Raw genomic sequence first — 14795 nt, 5'->3', positions numbered from 1 at the left:
TGTTAAGTCCGTGATTTCATCTAAGTCATGAGTACTGCCACCACAGCTGTTAAGTCCGTGATTTCATCTAAATCAAGAATACTCCCACCACAGCTGTTAAGTCCGTGATTTCATATAAATCATGAGTACTGCCACCACAGCTGTTAAGTCCGTGATTTCATCTAAGTCATGAGTACTGCCACCACAGCTGTTAAGTCCGTGATTTCATCTAAATCAAGAGTACTCCCACCACAGCTGTTAAGTCCGTGATTTCATCTAAATCAAGAATACTCCCACCACAGCTGTTAAGTCCGTGATTTCATCTAAATCATGAGTACTGCCACCACAGCTGTTAAGTCCGTGATTTCATCTAAATCATGAGTACTGCCACCACAGCTGTTAAGTCCGTGATTTCATCTAAATCATGAGTACTCCCACCACAGCTGTTAAGTCCGTGATTTCATCTAAATATAGAGTACTCCCACCACAGCTGTTAATTCCGTGATTTCATCTAAATCATGAGTACTCCCACCACAGCTGTTAAGTCCGTGATTTCATCTAAATCGAGAGTACTCCCACCACAAAACGATGAAAAATAAATGTTCAAGAGTTTCTCCAAAGAGATGAAAAGGAATGCACACGTTCAAACAGTTACTATGGAATGGCATCAGCCATTATTTTGGTCGTATTTTGTAGATTTAGCCTTCAAATGTCTTGCAAGGGCGAGGCATAGCCCAATGGTAATGGGCTCGTTTGATGCGCGTTCGCTTTGGGATCGATTCCCGTATGTGGGCCCAAATGGCTGTTTAACTAGTGTACCACAACTTATATATAAAATGTTGTGGTGTGTGTTATCCTGTTTGTGGGATGGTGCATGTAAAATATCCCTTGCTACTAATGGAAAAATATAGCGGGTTTCCTTTCAAAGACTATAATGTCAAAATGACCAAATGTTTGACATTAAATAGTCTATGATTAATAAATCAATGTAATCTAGTGGTGTTGTTAACCAAAACAAACTTTAACTCTTTTTTCAAATGTTTACCATAAAACTGTTTGAATGCCCTCATCTGTAAACTATTTTAGATAAGACTGGTGTGTTAACATTCAACTACTATTCTTTCAAAATGTGCTAGTTTTGGTCCCTTGTCATGAAAAACGAGCCTTGTGTCGAGTTCTATATGGCTGACCGTGAGGCATGACCATCCACGTTGGCTCGATAAAACAATAAACTTGGATCAAGAAACCCACTTGCAGTCACTAGCTTCAACTGAAAACAAAAAACGGTGCCCTTTTTTAAACCAAATGCAAAGATGTAAAAGTAGCCAAACCTGCTGTTTGCTGGCACGTCTTACAAACATTTGCAGCTTCTGGGAATAGTACGTCTCTGCTAGCAATCTTTATTTCAGTATATATCAAAACGAACATTAATTCTCTGTTATGCTAATCCCAAACCATTGAATAATGTTATATACTTATATTCCCGTTAAGGTTGATTCAAGTGAACCTATTCAGTTTTTCCGTTCATCCATTCATTAGGTGCTTATGTAGGATCGAACGTTCATCCACAAATTGGTCCACCAGTACCCCTAAAACTGTAAGGGGAACTTTTATGGAAAAGTGCATATTTCGTGTGGTATTATCTATTCTCCAATGAATGTGAAAGTTACTTCGTCTAGGAACCGTCCATACCTGATGACGTCATTTAGATTGATAATTTGTCTTGCTGAGCGTTATTGTTTTAACAAAGAAATACACTTAAATTCAAAATAAACATACCCCCCATGAGACTTTTAACACATGTTATCATTCAGCTATGGTTGTGGAAGTTAATTCTACAATTATTGTGTACAGGTACAAATTTAACACTTATTTAATTTGTATATGTCTGTTATTTATATATATATATATATATATATTATATATATATATTTTCGTTCATCTGCTAATAATCCCATAAATATGAACATTTTAAATATATACAGTGTATGAACAAAAACAATGACATCCTAAAACTGCAAAAAAGAAATTGTGTGAATATTTTTTGTCTTTCACGGCTCGCGTTTTCCCGTCCTTCAATCAACATGTTCACGGATAAAATGTTATGTTTTCAACTTGCTGATGAACTAATCAAAGGATCTGAAAAAACAAAATTGATGTGTAATCCTAGTACAAAACACATCAACATTTAGCCGAAAAGTTTCGCTTAGATGCAAATATATGAGAATTCAAGAAAAAGCTGAGTCAACATTCGGTAAATTCACGTCCTTTTATAAAAATTTTCATCCATAGAGTATAATCAGACTCGAGACTCTAATAGTCTGAGAAGCTTATCATGCCATGTACAAGAGCAATTATTATATTCATACAAGTTTTGTATGTGTGTGACGTCATTTAAGATTACATTCACAAACAGTGAGTGTATGCTTTTTTTATAATTTTTTATGCCAAACTAATATACTTATCAATATAAGCAGTATTTTAATCAGCTGTTGCTGTTCCCATAATTCTGTACAGACTCCACACAAGCTACTATTTTTTACACAGCAAACATACTTGGTTCCATAAAAATAGCACTGGTTGGAACAGGAATACAATGTATATTTAGGGGGTTAGCGTTAGCTTCCCAGTGAACCATCGCCTGAAATAAATCCTTTCGACAAGGAGACATGTTTGAATCTTTTACGATACAGAATGGGCATTTTTTTATTACAAAATGGGCCCAATTACAAACGATAGGTCATCTGGCACAAACATAATGTCACCGGGTATAATTGTTTTTTATTACAAAATGGGTAATGCTAAATGGGTCGTTTTTACAAAATGGGTCTCAACACACATCTTACAAACATTTGCAGCTTCTGGGATGTACTCTCTGCTAGCAATCTTTATTTCAGTATATATCAAAACGAACATTAATTCTCTGTTATGCTAATCCCAAAACCATTGAAAATGTTATATACTTATATTCTATAACGTCATCCCATTAATCCGTGTTCTCCATGAATGTGAAAGTTACAAGGAACGTCTGTTATTTATATTGATACTTGCTGAGCGTTATTGTTTTAACAAAGAAACAAAATTCAAAATATATGAACTGGTATTAGTAAGTATGTTTCAAATTTAATCAAGTATTGTCTGTTATTTCTTTTACGTTCAATTTATGAACAAAAACCATCATCTGCAAAATTGTGTGAGAACGGCTTCGCCGATTCACACAGTTTACGGATAAATTGTTTTTGTTCATACCCTGATGAACGTAAAAGAAATAACAGACAATCCCTAAAACAAAACACATCAGCCAACTCGCCGAAAATGTTTTCGCTTTAGATGGTATACCTATATGACCCGGATCAAGCTGAGTCAACAGTCGGTAAACACGTCCTCTTATAAAACTTTTAGAGTCTAGACTCGAGACTCTAATAGTCTGAGACTTTAATGCCATGACAAAGCCATACAAGTTGTATGTGTGTGACGTCATTTAAGAGTGAGTGTGTTTTATAAGCACGGGCCCAATTCTGTGTCCACAAATGTTGTTTTAACATCAAGTAGCTCCTAAAAAATATCTGCAGGAATACAATGTGTAGCTTAAGTTGCCTGAACCTTTCGACAAGGAGACAAGGACTTACGATAATTCATGCCCAAGTACAGACGATAGGTCATCTGGCACAAATATATGTCACCGATAATTGTCAGTAATGCTAACTTTCTCACCATCTCTCATATGTACTGTGACATATGACACAGAAATAATGGACAAGTGAACACAAAACACGTATTCTGTGTATTAATCTGTTCTCACCAAGCAGCTGTTATGAACTGTAACAGTATCACTGGTAGTTATGTATCATCAATCTGTACTTTCCCCAATTTTAAAAAAAAACAATCTTTCGAATCATTCCTTGCTGGATACGATTCTTCATCTTCCATAGAAGCGAATAAAGCATGAATATGTACTGCAATGTATATGAAGTATGTAATGGTATGAATTAATTTTATACATTAAACATTAAACATCTTTTGTTCTTGTCGGATTTATTTCTTGTACTGCCTATTGAATCATCGGCAATTCTATATGAACGGTTCAACTACTCACATCTTAAGACTGGACTTAACTGTTTGGATGAGGTTAGACTTAATTTTAGAGAGAGAAAGAGAGAGAGAGAGAGAGAGACAGAGAGAGAGAGAGAGAGAGAGAGAGTATGAATCCACAGAGGGTGATCGATCCAGCGACACTTCACACCTCAGGAAAGCGCGCTATCACTGTGTTACAAGTCGATACCCAATCTTATGTTGGGGATCGTTTTAAGAACATGTGATTTCCTGATCCATGGTGACGACTTAGTTTTAAAGCCAACCCGTCCAGTGATTAACACTACCGACACCGATACCTTATTATGACGTAAACCTAACATGTAAAGCCCAGTAGCCGTAAATAAGTGCAATTTAGAAAGACATTTGTTATAACACGTTTAAGATTATGTAACAAATACAATATTACGTTTGTATCCGTTATATCTTTTGAAACAACTTGCCGTAAGAAAGTTAGTTTGTTTTTGTTCAACGACACATCTACAGCACATTGATTTATTAATCATCGGCTATTGGATGTCATGGTAATTTTGACATATAGTTTTAGAGAGGAAACCCGATATATTGTTCCGTTAGTAGCAAGGAATGTTTTATAGGCACCACCCCACAGGTATGATAACACATACCATGACCTTTGATATACCGATTCTGGTGCATTGACTTTGCCGTAAGATTTATTTTTGTTTAATTATTATTATTATTATTTTGCAATGAATTAGTGCAGGGGGACAATAATCAGGGGCAGGGCGGCACAAAATGGGGGTAGGGTGCAGCGTCCTTCTATTTATTGCTAGTTAGAACACTGCATCATAGTTGACATACTACCCAATTTCACAAAACATCGTAACCTAGTTTTGCACGTAAGCGTAAATCTACGATTAAACCCAGGGCCGTAGCTAGCAGGGGGGCAAGGGTTGCAGTTGCCACCCAAAAACAAATTCAGAAATCACTATAGAAACTTAAAGAAAATGAGTTTTAGACTATTAACTACTCAGTTCTCCCCCCCCCCCCCCCCCCCCCCCCCAAAAAAAATCCTAGCTACGGCCCTGAAACCACAATTTTTATTACTATTATAGTACAAATAATATGGTTTCTTTTGTCCTTCACATGCTCCATCTTCTGTAACGTATGGCCGGTATAACTGCTCGTCGCAGGCGTAAACGTACGACGTTTCGTAAAATAGGCCCCAGGTGATTTTATTGTAAAAACATCGTCTTGTTTTATATATTAAGAAGCAAAGTCTTTTATTTCTTCTGCAAAACCAAACCAACCCCAAATAGTAGTGTGAATGTGTGTGTTTAAAGCACGGATTACATCTAGCACATATAAAATACGTATAACGTGTTGTTTAAACACTTTTTAAAAGGTTAATTTGTGAAAAGCAAACAACTAGATATTTTCAAATGACTCTAAAGATGAGATACTTTAAATAAATGAGAAAATAATATCGCCATAAAGAAATTAGTAGAGAATCTTAAAAATGTCAAATGTATCTAAATACATATTATTTGAATAGGACTATTTTGGTATGTACATTGATCAAACGTATTTGATGCAAAACATTACGTTACAGACTATGTGATAAGAAATAGTAATTTTTGGTTCAAGACGGTATTTAATTTATTTTTAAATTTCTCAAACATCCCGCCATATACATTCATAAAATTTCACATATGAGAGTAATATCATTATATTAGACAATGACACAGTAAAAAAAAAAAAAAAAAAAAAAAAGAAGAAGAAGAAAAAAAAGAGTATTGTTAATATGCACGAACAATACGTTTCCGTATACAACATATTTCACTGGAATTAAGAACTAAAATAAAATGAATCAAAGATGTAAAAGCACACTAGGTGTGGTGTCTAGCACAGGTGCTAGATCGCTTGCTTAAAGTCGCAGGATCGAACCCCTTCGATAGACCCATTCTTTATTGTTTTTTCCGTTCCAACCAGATCCACGACTGGTATATCAAAGCCGTGCTATGTGATGTTCTGTCTGCGGGAAAGTGCATATAAACGATCCCTTGCTTCTAATGGGAAAATGTAGCAGGTTTCCTCTTGTTTGTCAGAATTCACAAATGTTTCCCATCCAATAACCGATGATGAATAATAAAACAATGTGCTCCAAATGGGGTCATTAAAAAAAAAAAACTTTAATGTTAAAGGAGCGCAATCACGGATTTAGTGGGCCTTGTTTCTCTAAATATGCATTATAAATGGAAATTACATTCATTTGGAATACCAAAACTAGTTACTGTATGATCCAAAACATTTTAATTGAACTACTATCGAGGGAATTCCACGACACGCTTCATTTTTAAAATTAGGAAGTCTTCTTGTAAAAAGTCATAAAAATACGGGAAAACAGACTCGTAGTGATGAGGCTATATATACGACAACCGTATAATGTATTTGTGGATTTTATATAAACGATCGCCATGTATAGAGACTTGGCAAATGAGGGCCGGCTATATACATGGCAAATAATAAAAAAATATGTCATTTCATGACGAAAATAACCGCGAATACTCTGAAATAAAATAATAAACAGTCGGAACATGAACTCATCATTTATTATTATTATTATTATTATTATTATTAGGCGCGTGTGCAAATTATTTTGACTGGTTCGCAAAGTGGTATTTCAGTTTTAATGTATAGCGTAAAAAAACAGTGTACTGTTGCGTGTTTTGTTGTCCAAAGGTTGGCTAATTATTTTACTTAACCCAGCTGAATCCAGTTCTACGTGCACGGACAAGTTCAGCCTGCCGTTTGTGCGTGTGTACACGCACGTTAATCTTGTATTTTTATAGCCAAAACTCCTCCAGATAAAACGCCGCGCCTCCACCCCAAAAAGGTAGTAGTAGGTTAATAATAATAATAATAGTAGTAGTAGTAGTAGTAGTAGTAGTAGTAGTAGTAGTAGTAGTAGTAGTAGTAGTAGTAGTAGTAGTAGTAATAGTAATAATAATTGTGTATTATTATTATTATTATTATTATTATTATTACATGTATTATAATGTTGGTAAAATCACGTCGCGGTGGGGTAGGGTGGGTGGTGGCGGTTGTTACAGAAACGTTACATAAATTTAGAGGGGGACCCGGGAGTGGTCTAAACTTTACTAGTAGCCTATAAAAAATGCATTTTGAGTTTTATTGACCCTTGCAATTTTGAGCATTTGAAATGTGACTAAATACAGCAAAATAACCTTTTAGTCATATTTATTTACGGTAAAATTAACTTTTTTTTACAAAATTTATGTAAGCAGCCTTAAAATTGCAATCAGTGAAAAAGTATTAAGTTCAAGCCCTGTTGTTAGTGTGTGTATTGTCCGTAGTTAGTTTCTCTTTCAGTTAATCTACCCCAGCCGCTGATAATTTGTAATTATTATTTTTATTTATTTATTTATTCTTCATCATCATCATCATCATCGTCATCATCATTATTATTATTATTATTATTCATTTATTTATTTATTATAATTAATTTTTTGTTAGTACTGTAGGGACAATATGACGCTATTCATATATCTATGGAAAACGTACACAAAAGGGTCCGTTAAATTCATATACTCCCCCACCCCGTCCCCTGTTCAGAAAATGCACTGTTCGTACAGTACTTAGTATGTATTCCTCCTGTTCCAGATCGTTCGGTAATATGGATCAAATACATTTACTTATTTACCGCCTATATACATTTTTGCTGTGAATATAACCAGCCCTCGTTAGTGGAGGCTATAGACACGGCCTTCGTATATATAGTCACATCGTATACAAACACCGTCTAGTTCAGAGTATTCTTTTAAAATGTAACAATTCCTATCCCAAGTCAGCTGTTATGGCATATTTTGTATAATAATGAATTTGACAAGGTGGAAAATGACGGTGTTTGTGATCCAGATGTTTAGAGTTTTCCGCGTACGATTAACGATAAATTTACCTATAGATGCAAAGGCCTAACTAGTCGGGATTGTCGACGTTTGATATGCTTCTGTTACTAAAATAAACTAATGTATAAGCTTAATATCATTCAGTACATGTTTTTATTAATTTTTAATAACTTATTTTCATTGGGTTTTTTCTTTCTTTCTTCTATTTACCCTACGTCGCAGAGGACGGTCAAGCGTTCTCGTTACACTTGGTAAATCGTTTTGGCACTGCGGTTAATATTTTTATTCGGGGAATGCCCGTCACGTGACTCAAAATAATACGTCACACCTCTGCTCTCCAAATAGACGTTATTTTTCTCAGAATTATGGACCGTACCCATAATTCAATTATTTTTATAAAATATCAATAATAAGTGTGATATGGTGATTATGTAGATGGTTCAATAAAGTACTTTTAGGTACAAATCAAATGTATATTTTGTTATATAATATTTTGTTGGGTCAATAATTAGGTCAACCATCCGTGAAAGAGCGCGTTTAACTTCAAAAAGGCATAATAAAGTTAATAGATAGTTGTCATGTATATAGTACAGTGCTTCAAAATTTTACTTAACAACCAGATGCAACTGAACACTTATACTTTCCATTGTCAACTCATGTTCAACTCCTTGAGCAGTAGTAAAATCAGACACTCGAAATCGTACAATCGCTCAACGACGTACCACTTTAAATACAGATCATGAAAATCTTCAGCTTTTATGTTACAGGGACGTAGGCTGGGGGATTCGGGGATTCGACCGAAACAAAATGTACCCCCACCCCCAATCCCCGCTGAGGCTAAAACAACTGATTAATGCAATATTAGGCTATTTATATCGATATCCAGGGGAAATGTAGGTAAAAGGGTCCGCTAGGTTTATATTCCCCCCCCCCCCCCCCCCCCCCGCCAGGTTCAGACCACGCTACGTCCCTGTATTAATCATAATGTATTTCCTAGACCTACCCCTGGGTTTTACCGTATGTTATTTTAATATATGGTCCCGTTCCACGAAGCGATCTTAGCGCTAAGATATCGGTCTCGGACATAAAGCTGGTAGGTACAGAGTTCGCTGCCCCATACCGGCTCCCAACCAGCGCGGGTTTTAACGACTAAATGTGTTGGTGTAAGACACCCTTTTCTCTCTAACTAACCATTGACCAACTAACAACTAACAACTAACCCATTGTCCTGGACAGACAACCCACATAGTTCAGGTGAGTGCCCATGATAGCGTGATTGAACCTCAGTTGGATATAAGCACGAAAATAAGTTGAACGAAAGAAAGCGCTAAGATCACCATAAGTGCATAACTTTAAGGTGATCTTAACGATACGATCGCTGAACGCAGGGGCGTAGCGTGATCTGGACCTGGGGGGGTTCCGAATATGAACCTAGTGGACCTTTTTCTATTTTGTTTTTGCACCACCAGAAACTCCATATGTATAAACCTGTATGTTTTAGTTCAGAAAGCGGACCATTTGCTTCAGCGGGGGTGGGGGGGGGGGGGGGGGGGGCGCTTCGTCCGAACCCCCCTAGCCTACGCCCATGTGAACGCGTATCGTTTCGTGGAACGAGGTTCGGGGACCCGTTTTACGAACCGATCTAAAAGTAGCGCTAAAATCGTCTTTAGTGCCAAACTACCCTAGTAGCACTTAAGATAATTTTAGCGCTAAGATCGCTTCCTAAAAACGGAGCCTTGAAGTGGAGGCCAATTATAGATCGTACTCCTTCACGTTGCTTATATGGATTTCCGTTTTTAAAATGGCGGCAAACTGTGCTGAACGTAACAGCTGTGCACGTGTCGGTGACGACTGCTCCACGTGTGAGACGTCTGCTACTTCCTGTCAGCGTGCATTTCATATTTTGTCATCATATCTTATCTTAATTATAACATGGATCTCGGGATATATAAACTGTTCTTCTTCTTTGGAGCTTTTACCATTTATCAAACTAGTGGAAAAGTCTTTGAACTTAACAAAAGTAATTTCGCAACGGTAGGTGTTTGAATAATAATGTGTTATTATTTATTTGTAGAGAATTGTTCTATAATTATAATTATTTTTCCTTTTTTCAACATATAAAATTCGTTCTATAGATAATATATTTTACTATTTTAATACCCTGTGCTAAAATTAATGTCCAGTAGGTTTAAGTGTGCGTGTGCTTTATTGATTTAAACGTGTTCTGATAGTAACAATTATTTTATTTCATTCTATTTATTTGTTTGAGGGGGAGATATTCAAAATATGTTTTAGAAGTAATTGGTCTTATTATAGTGACCTCCTACATTCAAATTAATGTCCATTAGATTTAAACATGGATTTGATTTATCGCTTGAAAATATTTCTGTAGTACGCGATAAATGGATTACGTGTCACACACGATGTTTGAAGTTGTTTTAATCCATAACGTTTCTTGTGGTTGCTAAGGTAACACCAAACCCAGGGAAAGGATATCAAAAACTATATATTTATTATTCATAATATCTACTGTGAAATTTGTATAATAATTGAACTTTTTGTTGTTTCAAAGTCGTTTTCAATTTTTCTAAAATGCAAACTGATTGCGGCCAATATGGAATCCTCTAGAATGTCTTCATCGTACTGGTGTTGGATACGCTTTAGTGACTTAATGTCTCCCCACCACCTATAAACATATAGTGTGATAAAACTCAGATTAAAAACGATATTGAAATTACTATCTATTAATAAAACCCTTGAATTTTAGAATTTCTATAGCTTACAGAAGGTAACTTTCAGGATATACCAAAATAAACGCAAATACAGTTTTCAGATGTAACATTAAATTTTGTTTAATTAATACATATTGTTCGTAGTACTTAAAAAACGATATTACAGTTAATAATTAACTAAAAAAAACAACTCTTGAATTTTTTTTTTTTTTATAGACTATCTTATTAAAGGTAACTTCAGCTTAGTATACTAAACACCAAAACAAACGCAGATACAATTTTCAGATGTAACATTAAATTTTGTGTCTTAAGTCGGGATTAACGCATATTGATATTAAGGAGAAGTACCGTTTGTCATTTCACAGAGCGTTTGGAATCAAGTAAATCTATTCTAAATACAAACTAACCATGACGCTGGTTTACCTTTCTCGGTGGCATCGTGGTTAGGCCATCGGTCTACAGGCTGGTAGGTACTGGGTTCGGATCCCAGTCGAGGCATGGGATTTTTAATCCAGATACCGACTCCACACCCTGAGTGAGTGCTCCGCAAGTGGGTAGGTGTAAACCACTTGCACCGACCAGTGATCCATAACTGGTTCAACAAAGGCCATGGTTCGTGCTATCCTGCCTGTGGGAACCGCAAATAAAAGATCTCTTGCTGCATGTCGTAAAAGAGTAGCCTGTGTGGCGACAGCGGGTTTCCTCTAAAAACAGTGTCAGAATGACCATATGTTTGACGTCCAATAGCCGATGATAAGATAAAAAAATCAATGTGCTCTAGTGACGTCGTTAAATAAAACAAACTTTACTTTACTTTTTTACGCTTCTTTCGTTGTTTAGTCCATAATAATAATACATTGATAATCAGGTCACGCTAAGCGTTATCACCTAATTAAGGGCAATGTACACAAGTACCCAATGCAGGCGCTCATAGAGGTTTCTTGAGTCAAACCCCCACCCATCCCAGCTCAAGCGATGTTTTTAAAATGTATATTCCGGAGGAGCATGATTAAACCCCTAGATCCAAAACATTACTGTTGCCAAATATATCAGTTTCTCATCATCTCAAGCCGACGAGAAATGATATATTTGGCAACAGAAATGTTTTGGAATCGTTTAAATTCCATCCAATGTTAATTGTAAAGTTTTTTAAACACTTTGACTTCTATACAAAATTTTAAGATCTACTTAACTTGATTTTATATATTGTATTATACTTTCTCCTTACACTGTGGTTTTACATAACTATATATAAATAATATGTCCATTTGTGACACCCAATAGCCGATATGTATTTTTGTGCTGGGGTGTCGTTAAACATTAGAAGAAGTTTGCTCATTGAAAGCTGACCTAATTAAATTCAATGGTTAAGTAACGTTTTAACGCTGGCTTTTTCACTGTCAACACCATTTTTATTTTAATAAAACGGCGATCGCGAGCCAGTTCGCTCAGAATATGGAACTTTAACCATTTTTCTACCCGAAAATAGTTTTGTTATATTTTTCTGATTGATTTTTCCACCGTCATTTTTCATGTTTTTAAATCGTTTAAATTTCATTCCTAATGGAAAAGCTTGAGGATTCCCTGCTAAAATCGGAGACTCGAAGGAATTCCCCGTGTCAAGCATTTTGACAGGAGGCGGTTTCATCCCAGTTCGCTAGTCAATTAATGCCTGAGATACTTGCCGAGCTATCAGTGTAAATATTTGTTTGATTGGTGCAGATTATAATCCGTCATTTTTTAATTGAAAAAAGTGAAGTTTACGAACTTTCTTACTCTCAGCGCATGCGCACTCCAAATGTCTGCTGTTGCGAACTTGGTGAAAACGTCAAAATTTGTAAACAAATGTATCAATTTCTCGATTTTATGGGCTCTTATGACTTTGGGATTGATTGTAGATTATGCTAAATGTGTAATATTTGTAATTTTTGTCTTATAAACGACACGAAGGTGTTTTTTGTGTGTCTTTTGTCCGGTAAACATCTGACATGCGTGGGCTATACCATTGCTGCTGATGCAAGGTGTGGATGAGTTGTGTGTTCTGTGCATTTCGTGGGCCTATACCACAAACAGCTAGCAGTCTGAGTAGGGTTTTTTCCTTTATTATTTTAGTTTGGATCGACGTTTTGGAAATAACAAAACAACACAAAAAAAATTCTGTGAATTTAAATAAAATTATTTCAAAAATTAATAAAAAATTCTTTCGCTATTTTTTATTAATTTTTTTTTTTTTTTTTTTTTTTTAAACAATTTTCGATTTTTGAGCAATTTTCCACGGTAATTTTCATAAACATAGCAACCACAAACTTCAATTAAAATTACTATGTTGTAGACATATCTTACAATTTAAGGTGGTTGTGTTTTGAAGATTTTGACGAAAACGCGATATTGGACATTTTGTGTGAAATTCATGAAACTCAACCCTCCTAAATTGACAAATTTTAATACCTTGTATGAATTCTTTATTTATTGCAAAGGAGTAAAGATATACTATTATACTATAAATTTCGTTAAAAACAAATCCGTTTTTTTTCTTGATTATTTTAGTTTGGGTCGACATATAGTCCAAAAAGGAAAAACGTTTTGGAATTTTAAAAAAAGAACTATTGTTTCTTTTAATTTAAATTAAATTATTTCAAAAATTAAAAAAATAGGAGCGAATTTGTTTTGTTTTTTAGAAGTAAAGTTAAAGTTATTGCTGAAAATGTAGGTGCCGATTGCCGTGACGCGATCGATAGTGAAGTGTGTGCAAGAGTCAGGTGAACTATAATTATTTCAGTTTGCATGTCAACAAGAACAAACTAATTGTAAACTGAAATAAACAAAATAAAACATTATGTACAGATTAAAATGCCCCTGTCACACAAACAATCAACTCCGAGTGTCAACGTGCAGCAGTATTGTCCTGTAGTGCACAGGTAAATATTGTATGATTACACCCCTTCTCTGTAATGGTCTAGACCGGCTCGGTCACAGACAGTCAAATAACTAGTCTATATTTAGACGGATGCGCGTCATAAATGATTTTTTAATCTAAAAATAGACTGCCACGCCAGCACACTTCTTCTAATGCAAACATTCATTCATTCATTCAAACTCCTAGATCCTTCGCTCGCCACAGCCTAGTCCCCCTCCCCTGCATAAATCCCTGCACCCACAATTATGCTCCACATTAATCAGGCCGCCTGAGCTGCTGTTGTTGTTTTTTCGCCCACCAAATATTGTTTTGTACATGTAAATTAATTCACAATAGCACTATTTTTAGCATGTTACAGCTGTTAATATAGGCAAATCGATTACCTCACCTCCAAACGTATTTTAAAACAAAACAAAATCAATTATACTTGATCTTACCAACGATGCATATTAGTAGTTCAGCGCACACGCGTGCGTTTGTGCATGTGTACATGGTGCGAGCATATGTACAACCATTTATTTATTTATTTATTTATATTTATGTTTATTGTTCTTCCTGATTTTGTTCTATATTTATTTATATATTTATTTGTAACATCAACTTACTATAATATTTTTGTATTTTTTGTATTATTATATTATTAGTTCCCTAACGGTCCAACCGGAAGGGACTATATGTTTCATCACCGTCCTTCTGTCTGTCTGTCCGTCCGTCCGTCTGTCCGTCCGTCTGTTCACCCGTCTGTTCCACATATAGTTTTCCGAATGTGGTTTTCCAAAATGCCCTGGGGTATTGAGCTGAAATTTTGTATATAGCTTTACCGTGTAATGTTACAGATCAAGTTTGACATTCGTGGCGATTTACCCATATTTGACAGTTACGTCCCTTGAATTTAAGAGATATGACAAGGCTGTTAGGGGACATTGTATTGCTTTAGCAGTACCCTCGGGATGCTTGTTCTAACAATTATCAATTAATGATTTGTTTTTTTCATTTATTTTAGTTCAAGAAGTCATCACGGTTTTCATTAGTGTTTGTCGATTCCAATAATTCAGGTAAGTTATTAGTGCGTATCATAAGTGTTTATATCACAGTATATGCGGCGTCTATATGTGTTATCTCTGTACGGATATATTTTAACATGGTGACAGTAAGGATATCTCAGAGCATTCAATACACAGAGAA

At 35.5% G+C, this 14795-nt stretch overlaps 1 protein-coding gene across 1 annotated transcript in view; it reads left to right on the top strand.

The window, feature by feature from the left end:
• Positions 1–9808: 9808 nt before the first annotated feature.
• Positions 9809–14795, top strand: part of LOC121389345 — an 18305-nt gene continuing 13318 nt past the window's right edge. The window contains exons 1-2 of the mRNA XM_041520940.1: positions 9809–9995; positions 14614–14665. Of these exons, the coding sequence (XP_041376874.1) occupies positions 9894–9995; positions 14614–14665 (154 nt within the window). The 5' untranslated portion in view covers positions 9809–9893. The remainder of the gene's footprint in view (positions 9996–14613; positions 14666–14795) is intronic.

The sequence above is a fragment of the Gigantopelta aegis genome, chromosome 14, assembly GCF_016097555.1.
Source record: "Gigantopelta aegis isolate Gae_Host chromosome 14, Gae_host_genome, whole genome shotgun sequence".
NCBI classification, from domain to species: Eukaryota; Metazoa; Mollusca; class Gastropoda; order Neomphalida; family Peltospiridae; genus Gigantopelta; species Gigantopelta aegis.
This window is presented reverse-complemented; position numbering and strand designations above follow the sequence as displayed.